General features: G+C 43.0%; 1 protein-coding gene across 5 annotated transcripts in view; it reads right to left on the bottom strand.

The window, feature by feature from the left end:
• The window catches only part of LOC110525335 (rap guanine nucleotide exchange factor 1), a 52,105-nt gene that overhangs the window by 12,189 nt on the left and 24,015 nt on the right, over positions 1 to 15,901 (bottom strand). Inside the window, exons 8-13 of one of the 5 annotated variants that reach the window (XM_036979473.1) lie at positions 15,087 to 15,264; positions 9,456 to 9,968; positions 7,175 to 7,377; positions 4,389 to 4,535; positions 3,135 to 3,380; positions 2,662 to 2,751 (exon numbers count right to left, since the gene is read on the bottom strand). In XM_036979473.1, the coding sequence (XP_036835368.1) occupies positions 2,662 to 2,751; positions 3,135 to 3,380; positions 4,389 to 4,535; positions 7,175 to 7,377; positions 9,456 to 9,968; positions 15,087 to 15,264 (1,377 nt within the window). The remainder of the gene's footprint in view (positions 1 to 2,661; positions 2,752 to 3,134; positions 3,381 to 4,388; positions 4,536 to 7,174; positions 7,378 to 9,455; positions 9,969 to 15,086; positions 15,265 to 15,901) is intronic. The other 4 variants (XM_036979474.1, XM_036979475.1, XM_036979476.1 and 1 more) reach the window with 4 other exon arrangements.

Raw genomic sequence — 15,901 nt, 5'->3', positions numbered from 1 at the left:
TCCCCTCTTTCCACTGGGATTCTCTGCCTCTAACCCTATTACAGGGGCTGAGTCACTGGCTTACTGGGGCTCTCTCATGCCGTCCCTGGAGGGGGTGCGTCACCTGAGTGGGTTGATTCACTGATGCGCGCCCCCCCCTTGGGTTGTGCCGTGGCGGAGGTCTTTGTGGGCTATACTCAGCCTCGTCTCAGGATGGTAAGTTGGTGGTTGAAGATATCCCTCTAGTGGTGTGGGGGCTGTGCTTTGGCAAAGTGGGTGGGGTTATATCCTTCCTGTTTGGCCCTGTCCGGGGGTGTCCTCGGATGGGGCCACAGTATCTCCTGACCCCTCCTGTCTCAGCCTCCAGTATTTATGCTGCAGTAGTTTATGTGTCGGGGGGCTAGGGTCAGTTTGTTATATCTGGAGTACTTCTCCTGTCCTATTCGGTGTCCTGTGTGAATCTAAGTGTGCGTTCTCTAATTCTCTCCTTCTCTCTTTCTCTCTCTCGGAGGACCTGAGCCCTAGGACCATGCCCCAGGACTACCTGACATGATGACTCCTTGCTGTCCCCAGTCCACCTGGCCGTGCTGCTGCTCCAGTTTCAACTGTTCTGCCTTATTATTATTCGACCATGCTGGTCATTTATGAACATTTGAACATCTTGGCCATGTTCTGTTATAATCTCCACCCGGCACAGCCAGAAGAGGACTGGCCATCCCACATATGCTCTCTCTAATTCTCTCTTTCTTTCTCTCTCTCGGAGGACCTGAGCCCTAGGACCATGCCCCAGGAATACCTGACATGATGACTCCTTGCTGTCCCCAGTCCACCTGGCCGTGCTGCTGCTCCAGTTTCAACTGTTCTGCCTTATTATTATTCGACCATGCTGGTCATTTATGAACATTTGAACATCTTGACCATGTTCTGTTATAATCTCCACCCGGCACAGCCAGACGAGGACTGGCCACCCCACATAGCCTGGTTCCTCTCTAGGTTTCTTCCTAGGTTTTGGCCTTTCTAGGGAGTTTTTCCTAGCCACCGTGCTTCTACGCCTGCATTGCTTGCTGTTTGGGGGTTTGGGCTGGGTTTCTGTGCAGCACTTTGAGATATCAGCTGATGTACGAAGGGCTATATAAATACATTTTATTTGATTTGATTTGACACAAAATCTCAATTTAATCCACCTTAAATTCGGGCTGTCACACAACAAAATGTGGAAAAAGTCAAGAGGTGTAAATACTTTCTGAAGGCACTGTATATACCCATCTCCATCCCAGAAGACAGTCCAGATTTTCTTTTTACTAAAAACATGGGGAATGGGGAGAACTTTGAGCGAGAAAGACTGAATAAATAATCTGAGCGTTTAGTCGTTTTATTGGGCTGTCCTTCCTGATGAAAGGCCTTATGGAAGATGTTAAATACACATACTTAACTCAGAACCATTCATGAATCCAGTTGTAATTAGTTACTACGATCCAGACCTGACCCAGGTGGACAACCACCATTGACCTTAAAGGCCAAGTTTATGAACATGGTAGAAAATGTCTCACTGTCACTTGGAGACAAACCCCCCTTGAGACAATGACAGGGGAGTGACTGATGTCCTTTGAGCTAGAACTACACATAGGCCCAAATAGTAGGGAATGGGGACTAGAGGTCGACCGATTAATCGGAATGGCCAATTTCAAGTTTTTGGCATTTTTGGACACCGAATGTGGGCGATTACATTGCACTCCACGAGGAAACTGCGTGGCAGGCTGACTACCTGTTACGTGAGTACAGCAAGAAGCCAAGGTATGTTGCTAGCTAGCATTACATTTCTCTTATAAAAAACAATCAATCTTCACATAATCACTAGTTAACTACACACGGTTGATGATATTACTAGTTTATCTAGCTTGTCCTGCATTGCATATAATCAATGCGGTGCCTGTTAATTTCTCATTGAATCACAGCCTACTTCGCCAAACGGGTGATGATTTAACAAGCGCATTCAGGAAAAAAGCACTGTTGTTGCACCAATGTGTACCTAACCATAAACATCAATGCCTTTCTTTAAAATCAATACACAGGTATATATTTTTAAACCTGCATATTTAGTTAATATTGCCTGCTAACATGAATTACTTTTAACTAGGGAAATTGTGTCACTTCTCTTGTGTTCAGTGCAAGCAGAGTCAGGGTATATGCAACACTTTCTTCTGCAACACTTTGTTTTTGCATTATTTAAACCAAATTGAACATGTTTCATTATTTATTTGAGGCTAAATTTATTTTATTGATGTATTATATTAAGTTAAAATAAAAAAGTGTTCATTCAGTATTGTTGTAATTGTCATTATTACAAATAAATAAATAAAATCGGACAATAAATCGGTATCAGCTTTTTTTTGGTCCTCCAATAATCGGCATCGGCGTTGAAAAATCATAATCGGTCGACCTCTAATAGGGACAGTCCAGTAGTAGGGGATTTGGGGAAAGGAAGAGAAACATGGTCATGTACAGGCAGTTACCAAAGCAGGGCATGCCAAGCGATCGAAGAGACAACGAATCCTGAGTGGTTAGGTCACATACAGATAAGAGTTACTTAGTGAGGTCTGTTGTCAGTCATGGTGCAACTGTCTGTGAAAGCACGCTTTTCTCTCCTCGCTCTCATGCAACCTCTCTGCTAAGGCTACTTACTCGGCGGGAGAGCCCATCTCCGTTGGCATGGCTCGATGTGTACAGATTAACGTACTCTCCCTCCCCGCCTTCCTCGTTAGCGCTTTCGCTCTACGGGGGAAAAAAGAAAGACAGCAAAGAGAATGACAGATGCTTGGAAAAAGCAAATGTGGTTCCGAATGCGAAAGATTCTCACAACTAGCCGGACAAAACAAACAAGTACCTATATCATCTCAAATGAAACCACTAAGAACCAACTGTTCCAATCACCACAGCATACATAGAGCTGCAGACTTGGTTTTAACCTAGGGTTTGGCCTATTTTCAAGGATAAGAACATCACGTCACCAACATTGAAACAGCCCTTTGCTAACAATGTTTATACCATACTCCAGATCTGTGCTCTTCTTCAATAGCACCCCCCCTGTCAAACGCAATCCCATTTTCTTTTCGCACAGTGCCTAACACTTGTCACAACACACAGCTAGGGCTCACCAAAGAGGTTTGACGAGTGTCAGAGAAAGAAGAGTCAGTGAGAAGACCGATAGCAAGAGAGCTGTCCAGAGAGCCGTTGGCCACCAGCACAGGGTCAGGGCTGCCACTGCCCGGGGCCGCTAGGTCCATGCTCTGTGATTGGTGGACAATGGGAGAGTGGGAAGAGACAGATGAGAGAAGATATGGAATGGAAGATTGGCAGAGAGGTGCAAAGTCCTGAGAATAGGACCGGAGAACTGTCTTATGCTGAGAGAGCGAGGGCGAGAAATGAGAAGGAAAGAGAAAGAGAGATTAAGACAAAAGCTACTTGAGAGATCTACAAGGTCAAAGAGCAAATATTTTTTGAAATAGATAATTGAGAGAGATGCATCGGCATACTTGCCATCGGAGAACAATATGACTGTAGGCTATATTGTCTGTATCTGACTGGTTAGTCAGTGACTAGAATTGCTAAATCAACTCAGTCTCTTCAAAATTACATATTCACAAAATGTGCTTGTTGTAACTTGTAACAGATCTGTTGAATATCCCATGCATATAGGTTTCATTGAAACCAAGTCAAAAGGGTGCAACAAGGATCAATGGTTCTTCAGCAAGAACAGATCAATTGTCCTCATCATTGCTCCAAAACTAGAATGATTAGACAAAGAATACAGAACATTAATTTGCTGCGTTTGTATCATAATAGTTCTGGATTGTGTTCAAGCCCCAGTTTTAAATGAATGACATCCGCTAATATAAATAAACACATTTCACAAATTCTGGATGAAAACAACTGCATGCTTTCTCTCTTTCTCTCTGACAGAGATTGCCATTTATTGTATAAATATTGAGGGGTCTGATAGAGACTGAAGAATGAACGTGTGTTTGCCAGTGTGTGTGTTTTTTGCACAATACACTCCCTTATCAGTAGCTGAACATGTCTACAATGGCTAATGAATTACCTTTTTGTATTGGTGTCAATACTTCTAAAGCAGAAGCGCAGTCATGTCTGTGGCGGAGCAGACAAGGTTTCTTTTCAAATACTTCTGATGCACTTGATCGAGCTTGCCTGACACGGTGGGACCAATTAAATAGTTCCCAAAGTGCAACACTTTCATTTAATTTAGCACCGCACTCTGCCCGTGACTTTCCAGGTTAAATAAAACGTTTTAGAAAGAAAACAAATACTATTTAAAGCCAAGTCTACTGTAGAGAGTGAGAAGAGCAGAGATTCAGAAAGGCAGGCAGACAAGCCAACTGAGAGTCACTCACCATAGGGGTGGTCAGGGAGGAGTTAGAGACTGACATGCTGAGAGCAGCCCCCGTCTCCTCCTCCACCACCACTGCAGCCTGCGACTGCTGAAGGTGGCAGGAGAGAGAGGACGAGGAAGAGGACGAGGAAGAGGCAGAGTGGGAGGCCTGGAAGGGGGGGAAAAGGAGAGCGTGGGGGAAGGAGAAAGTAGAAAGAGAGGAGCAGAGAGAAAGTACAGTGGGAGATGTTAGTTAGCAAAAGAAGACATAGGTCTACGCAGATAGTTAAGCCCAATCTAGAAGCAGCAGAAAACAATAGGCTTGATGGACTAAAAGAATGCTACGGCAGACAAAGCACACTAGTGCTTTCTAATATTCTACTGTTACCTCTGTGTTATGCATCGCTCTGATGGAGGCTGGGCTTTCCAAAAAGAAAAAAGGAATGAGATTTGATGAGTGCAATGGAAAATGAAGCCCCAAAATGTTTTTTAAATGTTTTTTAATTTAAAACGCATCATCATGATGATGTGGCCGGTGACACTGCTGGGAACTAGTCCGCGTTCACATCCTTGTCGGAACTAGGAAACTCCAACATTTCCGACTTGCTGATTTGTTGAACGCAGTTACCATGTCGGAAATGTCAGAGTTTCCGTGGAACGTATCAACAGTAGACTAAAGGAAAAAAATACTAAAATATAGTTTGAGTGGATTTTCCCTTTAACCCGTTTCACCTAAGCATTTACATAAATGATCCTAACCTTTGTCATTAGTTCCCCTAACTGCCAACGTAAATTCTTTCCATGATTCTCCTTTGTTGTTAAGGCACAACAAGCAACCTGATCTCAGAGAAATAGTATAATACTATACATGCACCAAGATGTATATCATCCAATTCGTATGCTATTGTATGTCCAGATAAGACGTTTGATACTATACATCCTATAATTAGTATGATATTGTATGATCTATACATAGTCACCTTACCCCTACCTACATCTACAAATTACCATTTTTTTTTTTAAACTTTAGTTTATTTAGTAAATATATAAAAACTGCATTGTAGGTTAAGGGCTTGAAAGTAAGCATTTCACGGTAAGGTTGGATACCTGTTGTACCTGTTGGATTCTGCGCATGTGACTAATAACATTTGATTTTGATCGCTACTCCATTCATAAAAAAAAATATATATATATAAAAAAAGTTTACCTTCATTTAACTAGGCAAGTCATAATGCAACCTAACGTAACATAATATATCATACTAAATGGAGTGCCACAGATTTACGTACAGAATAATACGAATTGCCCTGAGACCACGTTGAACTATGCCTACATACTGTGCAAAGCACATGACTGGCCTAAATGGAAATAATTAGCTACTGTATCAGAAGTGAGTGGACATTCTGCTCAGGTAGAAGTCTATTCATTCAAGTACACAATGTGGACATGTCAGTTAACAACCGCCAGCAAAGAAACAACTTTTTGATTACATGAAACACAAACACCCTTTCCTCTCCCTCCCTACATCCAGGAACGCATCTTTCACTGGGGACGGGGGACATGTCCCCCCCCCACATTCTGACCCCTCCAGTTTTATCATTGGAATGTGATACAAAACGAGGCAACGGTGTGCTTTAGGACCATGCAGACGTCTCAGAGCGGTCTGGTAGGCTGTTTGGCGTGTTTATCCGACTGGATACATTTAGTTTTTAAATGTTTATGTCCCTCCCACTTCTAAAACCAAAGTTGTGCCCCTGTCTACATCTATAGCTTCAAACCAATCCTTGTTTTATTTCCCTGCTCCCCAGAGGATTCTGTGATTAGTCTTAATCCACAAGGTCAAATAACAGGAAAAAAATGTGCAGAAATGTTTCATTTTCGTTTCTCACATTTTGATCCGCTTTAAATATGTTTAAAAATATCCGTAAATACGGATAAACCTTGAGCATGGATTGACTCACATATCGGGTTCATGCTTTTTTTTCTGGCAGAGCAAATTACTTTTTCCAACCATGAATGTCTGGTAGAGAGATTATGGCATTGAATATAATCTGGGAAGTAAACTACTACAGCCTTGCAGAGGCCTGAAACAAACATAACAAATGGCCAAAATGATGAAAACAAATTCAATTCAAATACAGTGGTGGGATGTAAGATGGGACATCATGGAGGACAAGTCAGTACAAAAGGCCACTCGTCTTATGCCGGCGGAAAAAAAAACCATTTTACTGAGAAGTGGTAGTAATTTAAATTGTATCGTTGCACTGATTTGTATTTGTTGTTAAGATGTTTTTTTTTATGATGCAAAGGGTAGCCTACTGGTTCGAATACCCGAGCCGACAAGGTGAAAAATCGGCTTAAGTTCCCTTGAGCAAGGCACTTAACCCTAATTTGCTCCAGGGGTGCCGTACTACTATGGCTGACCCTGTAAAGCAACACATTTCTCTGCACCTATCCGGTGTATGTGACAATAAAACATGTCTTTTAAAATGTTTTCTCTATGTATTGAAGTAGAGTTTGGAGATGAGTTACCACTAGACTCTGCTTGCCTTCTGGATGTTTAGGACTTAACACCCTGATTTTCTTCTTCTATGTTATACAGATGGGCTAAAACATCATGGACTCACTCACCACTCAATCCTACACACTTGGTACAACATATGATAAGAAAATGAGTTTCCTGAAATGCATATGTATTGGGCCTTGGTAAGTGATGGATGTGTGTGAACAGGGTGTGTGGATGGGCTGGCGTACTGCATGTTGTAACACTGGGGAGTGTGAGGTGTGAGGTGAGGGGCTATAGCTTACCAGCTGCCTCTGTTTGGGTGGCAGTGCCGGGGGTGGGAGGGGCTCGTGGACAGAGTCGCTGCTGCTAAACGAGTCATTGAAGCCGTAGACTTCCTGGAAGTGCTTGTTGCGTTGCTCATAGATGCTCTTGCTCTGTGGCATCTGGTAGAAAACTGAGGGCTGGGGCTCCGAGTAGTCTTCCACAAACTGCATGTACTTCAGTACTGTGGGGGTGAGACGTGCACACACAGACGCACACACACGCACACACAGACGCACACAAACACAGACAGAAAAAAACAGGGGATATTACAATGACAATGCGCTTGTAGATGATAATGACAGTGTTCTTCAGAGTATCCCAAACCGTTTACACATTGTTAGAATGTTTAGATGAGGAGGGAATTCTACATGTCAAACGTTGCTTTAAATGGAGCACTTCACTTCCAATCCTGTAAATTGTCAAAATGAAAAATGGTCGTGGTGTGCATTAAATACAATTTAAAAACAAGAACATCGTATTTTGGGGGAGATGACAATGCTAGCCCTGTAGAAACCCTGACCATTTAGTCATTAGGACAGTGCTCTGCTGTTGAAAATCTAAATAAACAGGCTAGCGGAGGCACAAGTGCAGCCAAACCTGCTGGTCCTGGATTTAAGCTCTTTATAGTGCTATAGAACATATAAAATGTGCTGAATACTACATAGTTATGGCCACCCTTCAACACATACGCTGAGAGGGCCAATCAGCACAAGCTCATTTCCTGCACAGCCGGGAGAGTCCACTCCTCTATTAACTGACACATTCCATCAACAAATGCATTATTTCATGTGAGCTCACAGGGCTGGCATAAGTGAAACCTCCAGGCCTCTGTGTGTGTGTGTGTGTGTGTGTGTGTGTGTGTGTGTGTGTGTGTGTGTACAGGGCTCCTAGCTGTGGACTCATCCACACACACCCACAGGGCCAGCCCGCAGCACAAACATGAAGCGCATGGAACTCCCAACGGCTCTTCATTCAGCAGCAGCAGCATGTCCTATCCAACATGGCTGGCCCCATTGTGATGGTCTAGCTAGCAGACAGAGGGTTGAGGGCAAGATGGAACAACAAAATCCTATAGGAACATAATAAGTATGGCAGATCTGCAGGGATTACAAGCATGTATCAGACGGACACACCTGCCCAATAAAGGTGTCCAAATGCTTCCCAGCCGAAACAGTTCGGAAGAGTTTGTGCATATATTATGACAACATTTTGTGACGTTTTAGACTAGGGTATGTTTTTTTTTTTGTCATCTGTTCGGCCGCACAACATTTTTTCTTGAGGCAAACCGAAGTTGGTAGCCGAAGTCTACAGGGTCAATTTCACGCCATATGTATTGATTTCAAAATAAAATAAATCGTGAACATGAAAAATAAAGTTGAGAATGTAAACATTATATTTTCGAGGATGGGTGAAATTAATAATGGATGTTGAAATCAAGAACCCAACAATTGAAAGCAAAATGTATAGAATTGTAAACAAAAATAAGACATCAAAAGCAAAACCCAAGAATTTTGAAAACGAATGCAAAAATCGTTTTCGGTTAAACTTTCCCAGCAACCAATCATACTGAATAGATTTTGCCTACACTCTTGCCTGCATGTACTACCATTTGGTTACACTACGCGTATCTTTGCTTCGATGTCAGTTTCTTTGCTTTCACTGCCAGTCTTTATTCGATTGCGAGTTTTTGCATAATTTTTCCCTGAAGGGTGGGGTTTAGAGGGAGGTCTAGACAATGAGTCTCCATTGGTCCACTAGTTTTGGAGTGACGGTTCGTCTTAACCCAATCAATGAACATAATAGACAGGCTTTTTTTCTACTGCCTATTTGAGTAGACGGTCTGACGTCACCTAGTTTTAGGGTTTTAGCTAATGGACTTCAAAAATATGTCAGTCACGGGTCAATAATGTACAGATATTAGAAGCATGTCTATCTAATACATTTAATAACAAACCATCTAACAACTTAGTAAACATATGAATTACCTGTTGCACAAAGTTTGGCGCAGATGTATGGCGAACCAGTAACCAACACCTGCGCTGAACGTTGTGCGACAGGTAATTCATGTTCATTGATTGGGTTAAGAAGAACCGTCACTCCAAAACTAGCGGACCAATGGAGACTCATTGTCTACGCCTCCCTCTAAACCTCGACCTTTCACGGGAAAATGAGCTTAAATGTCAAAATCCTGGTAACGGTAGAGATTGTATAAGGCTTTTTATGAATTATTTCTGCCTCCCCCTGACATCAGATACTCACTGTGACGGCTCTTCTTCTCAGGGAGTGGCGGTGGACTCTGAGGTACGTCTGTCGTCTCGCTGCCGCTGAACTCAGACACAAACCCCCCGGCGGTGTGGCACAGGGGCAAGATGTCGGGCGTGAACAGGGGAAAGGGGGGCACAGGCGGTAGGTCCTCCTCCATGAGGTTGTCGTACTGGGATGGGTGGCGCTCAAAGGAAATGCACCAGGATGAGCCCGAGTAGGAGCCGTCGGAAAAGCCTGAGCAGGCGCCACCTCGGCGCTTCTTTTCCGGCAGGGCAGGGGGCGGCAGGGCGGAAGTCATTCGGGAGTAGAGGGGGGACACAGAGCAGCCCTGGAGGGAGCTGAAGTGGAGTTGTGCCAGCGGCGGACCGGGGCCAGGGCAGGAAGACTCGCTGTGGGACTCAGGCAGGGGGCTGAGGCACGCTCCCACTGGCACAGGAGTCATCTGCTCCAAGCTGGACAGGTCCTGGTGCAGGAAGTCGTAGTCTGGGTCGTAGTGGTCTGTGGTGTCTGTGGAGGGGAGGAGGAAGAGAGAGAGGGAGAGATGGGGGACAGGTGAGTCACTACACAGAGCACTGAAAACAATGCATCACTGTCACTTTGGCATAAAAGGTACTTTTCTCTAAAAAACCCACTCAGGAGCACAACAAACACATTGGCAGAATCTATTTTCATTAGGGGGTGAGGTGGGATATTGGGATTTCACAAAGGGTTGGTTTTGAAACTGATCCATGACACGTCAGTTGATCACAATGGAAAAGGCACAAAACGGCTCGCTTCTCTTTCCACTGAGAAAAGGGCCACCTGATGACTTGGTGCAATGTTCTTATCACCTTGACAACCGTCACTCTTGTCTCGGTCCTAAAAGGTTTCAGCCGTGGTATTACAGCTTAGACTTTTTGAGGCTGCATCTCAATAGCATCGCATGGCTTTCTCTCCTCAACAAATTCCCAGTAAGCATCCACCATATTGCCCTCCTCCCTGCTATCCTGTTTCCAGACCGATGCAGATGAAGAAGAGGAGATTATTGAGATGCAGCCTCGGTGAAGTCTTGTCTCACAAGATGGTGGTCACAGCTCGTAAACAATGCTCTGTGCTGTTGGAGGTGGCAGGAACAGGAAGCTCCTGCCTGCGTGTGTTGACTCATTACACGCATCAGCAGCAGGCTTGTTTCCGCACACTGTGGCTGCCACATCAAGACATACTATGGTGATCCCGTGGTGACCACGATGCTCCTAATCAAAGAGACAGGCCTCTCTTGCTGGAATCATCGCGTCTCCTCTCTAACCTAATGGGCTCATAGAGGCTCCTCTCTACCTAATGGGCTCATAGTGGCTCCTCTCTAACCTAATGGGCTCATAGTGGCTCCTCTCTAACCTAATGGGCTCATAGTGGCTCCTCTCTAACCTAATGGGCTCATAGTGGCTCCTCTCTAACCTAATGGGCTCATAGTGGCTCCTCTCTAACCTAATGGGCTCATAGTGGCTCCTCTCTACCTAATGGGCTCATAGTGGCTCCTCTCTAACCTAATGGGCTCATAGTGGCTCCTCTCTAACCTAATGGGCTCATAGTGGCTCCTCTCTAACCTAATGGGCTCATAGTGGCTCCTCTCTAACCTAATGGGCTCATAGTGGCTCCTCTCTAACCTAATGGGCTCATAGTGGCTCCTCTCTACCTAATGGGCTCATAGTGGCTCCTCTCTAACCTAATGGGCTCATAGTGGCTCCTCTCTAACCTAATGGGCTCATAGTGGCTCCTCTCTAACCTAATGGGCTCATAGTGGCTCCTCTCTAACCTAATGGGTTCATAGTGGCTCCTCTCTAACCTAATGGGCTCATAGTGGCTCCTCTCTAACCTAATGGGCTCATAGTGGCTCCTCTCTAACCTAATGGGCTCATAGTGGCTCCTCTCTAACCTAATGGGCTCATAGTGGCTCCTCTCGAAAACCAATGGGATCCTCTCTACCCAATGAGCTCCTCTCCAATCAGGCCTCTGAAGCCAGTGCAGGAACATGTAACTCATATGTGTTTGTGTTGTGTGTGAGTTTCATGTGTGTGTGTGTGTTAGGGATGAGCATTTGAAATCTTTTGACTGTTCGAGTACTCGCATGAAAAAAAAACATTTTTTTAGAACACAAGGCCCGCACTGGATTTTTCTATTTTTTTTCTAGATGTCATAAGATTGCAACAGAGCGTAATTTATCATAACCATTACAAACAAATCCTAATAGCTAAATTGCCTCAATAAAAAAGAAAGTGCCATGTAAGATGAATTTATTGAAACCATAATATCAACTGGTTATTATATTATATAATTATATATTATATTTGAGATGAAAGAAAAAATTCAGGGTTACAAACCAACATTTGTCTTCTTTTCGATATACAGACGTTCGATTTAATCTTCGGCATTTTCAAAATGGATTAACAATTCCACATTGAACACTGCATAGTGATGAATTATGGCCATGACATCTGTTTGGTGAGTAGGCATACAGTGGGAAGGAAAAGTATGTGAACCCTTTAGAATTATCTGGATTTCTGCATGAATTGGTCATCAAATGTTATCTGATTGTTTTTGTATTGTTTTTTATTTCACCTTTATTTAACCAGGTCGGCTTGTTGAGCACATCTTCATCTAAGTCACAACTATAGACAAACACAGACTGCTTAAACTAATAACAAACAATTATAAATGTTCATGTCTTTATTGAACACACTGTGTAAACATTCACAGTGCAGGTTGGAAAAAGTATGTGAACCCTTGAATTTAAGGATCCCTTAAGGATCCACCCCCTTTTTTCAATTTTCACCTAAAATGACATACCCAAATCTAACTGCCTGTAACTCAGGCCCTGAAGCAAGGATATGCTTATTCTTGGTACCATTTGAAAGGAAACACTTTGAAGTTTGGGGAAATGTGAAAGGAATGTAGAAGAATATAACACACTAGATCTGGTAAAAGATAATACAAAGATAAAACCAACCAGTCTTGTGTATTTTTTTTTTTTGTACTATCATCCTTGAAATGCAAGAGAAAGACCATAATGTATTACTCCAGCCCAGCTGCAATTTAGATTTTGGCCACTAGATGGCAGCAGTGTATGTGCAAAGTTTGACTGATTGCATTTCTGTTCAAAATGTTGTATCAAGACTGCCCAAAATGTGCCTAATTTGTTTATTAATAAATTTTCATGTTCAAAATTGTGCACTCTCCTCAAACAATAGAATGGAATTATTTCACTGTAATAGCTACTGTAAATTGGACAGTGTAGTTAGATTAACAAGAATTAAAACTTTATGACAATATCAGATATGTCTATGTCCTGGGAAATGTTCTTGCTACTTACAACCTCATGCTAATCGCATTAGCCTACATTAGCTCAACCGTCCCGTGGAAGGGACACAGATCCCGAAGAAGTTTAACCTCATTGAGCATTCTGCACTGTGAGCTTGCAGTCATCTTTGCAGGATGGCCACTCCCAGGGAGAGTAGCAACAATGCAGAACTTTCTCCATTTATAGACAATTTGTCTTACCGTGGACTGTTGAACATCAAGGCTTTTAGAGATACTTTTGTAACCTTTTCAAACTTAATGCAAGTCAACCATTCTAAATCTTAGGTCTTCTGAAATCTCTTTTGTTCGAGGCATGGTTGACATCAGACAATGCTTCTTGTTAATAGAAAACTCACATTTTATGAGCGTTTTTTTATGGAGCCCTAACCAAAATCTCCAATCTCGTCTCATTGATTTGACTCCAGGTTAGTTGACTCCTGACTCCAGGTTAGCTGACTCCTGACTCCAGGTTAGCTGACTCCTGACTCCAATTAGCTTTTGGAAAAGTAATTAGCCTAGGGGATCACATACTTTTTCAACCCTACACTATGAATGTGTAAATGATGTATTCAATATAGACAAGAAAAATACAATCATGTGTTATTAGTTTAAGCACAGTGTTTGTCTATTGTTGCGACTTAGATGAAGATCAGATCAAATTTTATGTAAAATGTATGCAGAAATCCAGGTAATTCCAAAGAGTTCACATACACTACCGTTCAAAAGGTGGGGGTCACTTAGAAATTTCTAATGGCAGCTTCATTAAATAGTACCCGCACAACACCAGTCTCAACGTCAACAGTGAAGAGGCGACTCCGGGATGCTGGCCTTCTAGGCAGACTTTTTCTGTCCAGTGTCCATGTTCCTTTGCCCATCTTAATCTTTTCTTTTTATTGGCCAGTCTGACATATGTTTTTTTCTTTGCAACTCTGCCTAGACGGCCAGCATTCCAGAGTCTCCTCTTCACTGTTGACGTTGAGACTGGTGTTTTGCGGGTACCTTTTAATTAAGCTGCCAGTTGAGGACTTGTGAGGCGTCTGTTTCTCAAACGAGACACTCTAATGTACTTGTCCTCTTGCTCAGTTGTGCATCGGGGCCTCCCACTCCTCTTTCTATTCTGGTTAGAGACAGTTTGCGCTGTTGTGTTATGGGAGTAGTACACAGCGTTGTGCGAGATCTTTCGTTTCTTGGCAATTTCTCAGATGGAATAGCCTTCATTTCTCAGAACAAGAATAGACTGACGAGTTTCAGAAGAAAGTCCTTTGTTTCTGGCCTTTTTGAACCTGTAATCAAACCCACAAATGCTGATGCTCCAGATACTCAATTAATCTAAAGAAGGCCAGTTTTATTGCTTCTTTAATCAGCAAAACAGTTTTCAGCTGTGCTAACATAATTGCAAAATGGTTTTCTAATGATCAATTAGCCTTTTAAAATTATAAACTTGGATTAGCTAACACAACGTGCCATTGGAACACAGGAGTGATGGTTGCTGATAATGGCCTCTACACCTATGTAGATGTTCCATTAAAAATATCTGCCGTTTCCAACTACAATAGTAATTTACAACATTAACAATGTCTACACTGTATTTCTGATCAATTTGATGTTATTTTAATGGACAAAAAATGTGCTTTATTTCAAAAACAAGGACATTTCTAAGTGACCCCAAACTTTTGAACGTTAATGTACGTTTTCTTGCCACTGGATGCTTGATGTTTCTGATGTAAATACGCTCTTTGTCAAACTAATGTTTTTGCATATTGTCAGTGTGGAACCTGTCTATGTTTTGGGGGGTTATAGCCTAGGCTAACTCATTCTAAATGGCACTAGCAGTTTGCAAAGTAGCTTAAGCGGAAAATAGACAGGTCGCAATTATTCAAAAACTGCAGCTCGTTGTTGGAACACATTTTTCCTCTTCAATCAACCTGTCCATTTTGAATTTGTGATAAAACTGTCATAATTTGTAAGGAATGTAGCTTGTGTATTCCATCAGTTACATATATTTTTATAGACAATTATTTCTGTAAACCTAACAGGACCTTGTGTGTGCACTGAGTACGTGCGGAGGGAGATGTTGGAATGGAATTGAGTGAATATGACACGAAATACTGCAAGTAAAATGTACAAATGGAACACTAGAGTCAAAGCAAATTAACCTTGTCTTAATGACAACATTTGACTTGCCCATTCGGGTAGCCACAAAGCACATTCCACCAAATAGTTTACATTATTTGAAAAATAAAATGTATCTCTGGTTAAAGATCGAGCTATGACGCCTGTTTGAGTACTTACCCAGAGCCTCACTGCTGGTGTTGCGTGAGCACTGCCCACTGTCCATTGTCCAGGACAGCTGCCCGTCAGACTTGCTCAGCTTGCCCATGCTATTGCAGGGGGATATGCGCGGCGACTCCCCTCCGTAGTAATGGCTGCCCCCAGAGAAGCGCCGCTGCAGGGCATCCACCTCGTACTCCTGCCAACCAGAGAGAGGTGACAAGACCTGCTTTAGTGACAAGACCCGTGCTTCTACACCTGCATTGCTTGCTGTTTGGGGTTTTAGGCTGGGTTTCTGTACAGCACTTTGAGATATCAGCTGATGTACGTATGTATGTATGTATGTAAGGGCTATATAAATAAATTTGATTTGATTTAGTGGAAAAATACATAATAGCCGGCAAAAAAGAAACAGTGCAAGAAATGGCTTATATATGTCACCCCCCGGTGTAAAACATAGCAAAATCCAAAATGGCAACTTATTCCCTATGGGGCCTGGCCAGAAGTAGTACACTATACTGAATATGGTGCCATTTCAGACATAGCCCCAGTGTGTGTAGCTGCTCCTTCCACTGTACCTGTTTGTGGAGGCCGATGCCCATGAAAGACTGGAGTCACTGTACCTGTTTGTGGAGGCCGATGCCCATGAAAGACTGGAGTCACTGTACCTGTTTGTGGAGGCCGATGCCCATGAAAGACTGGAGTCACTGTACCTGTTTGTAGAGGCCGATGCCCATGAAAGACTGGAGTCTCTGTACCTGTTTGTGGAGGCCGATGCCCATGAAAGACTGGAGTCGCTGTACCTGTTTGTGGAGGCCGATGCCCATGAAAGACTG

The sequence above is a fragment of the Oncorhynchus mykiss genome, chromosome 6 (assembly GCF_013265735.2).
Source record: "Oncorhynchus mykiss isolate Arlee chromosome 6, USDA_OmykA_1.1, whole genome shotgun sequence".
Classification (NCBI taxonomy): domain Eukaryota; kingdom Metazoa; phylum Chordata; class Actinopteri; order Salmoniformes; family Salmonidae; genus Oncorhynchus; species Oncorhynchus mykiss.
The sequence above is the reverse complement of the archived record's forward strand: the minus strand, read 5'-3'. Positions and strand labels throughout refer to the sequence as shown.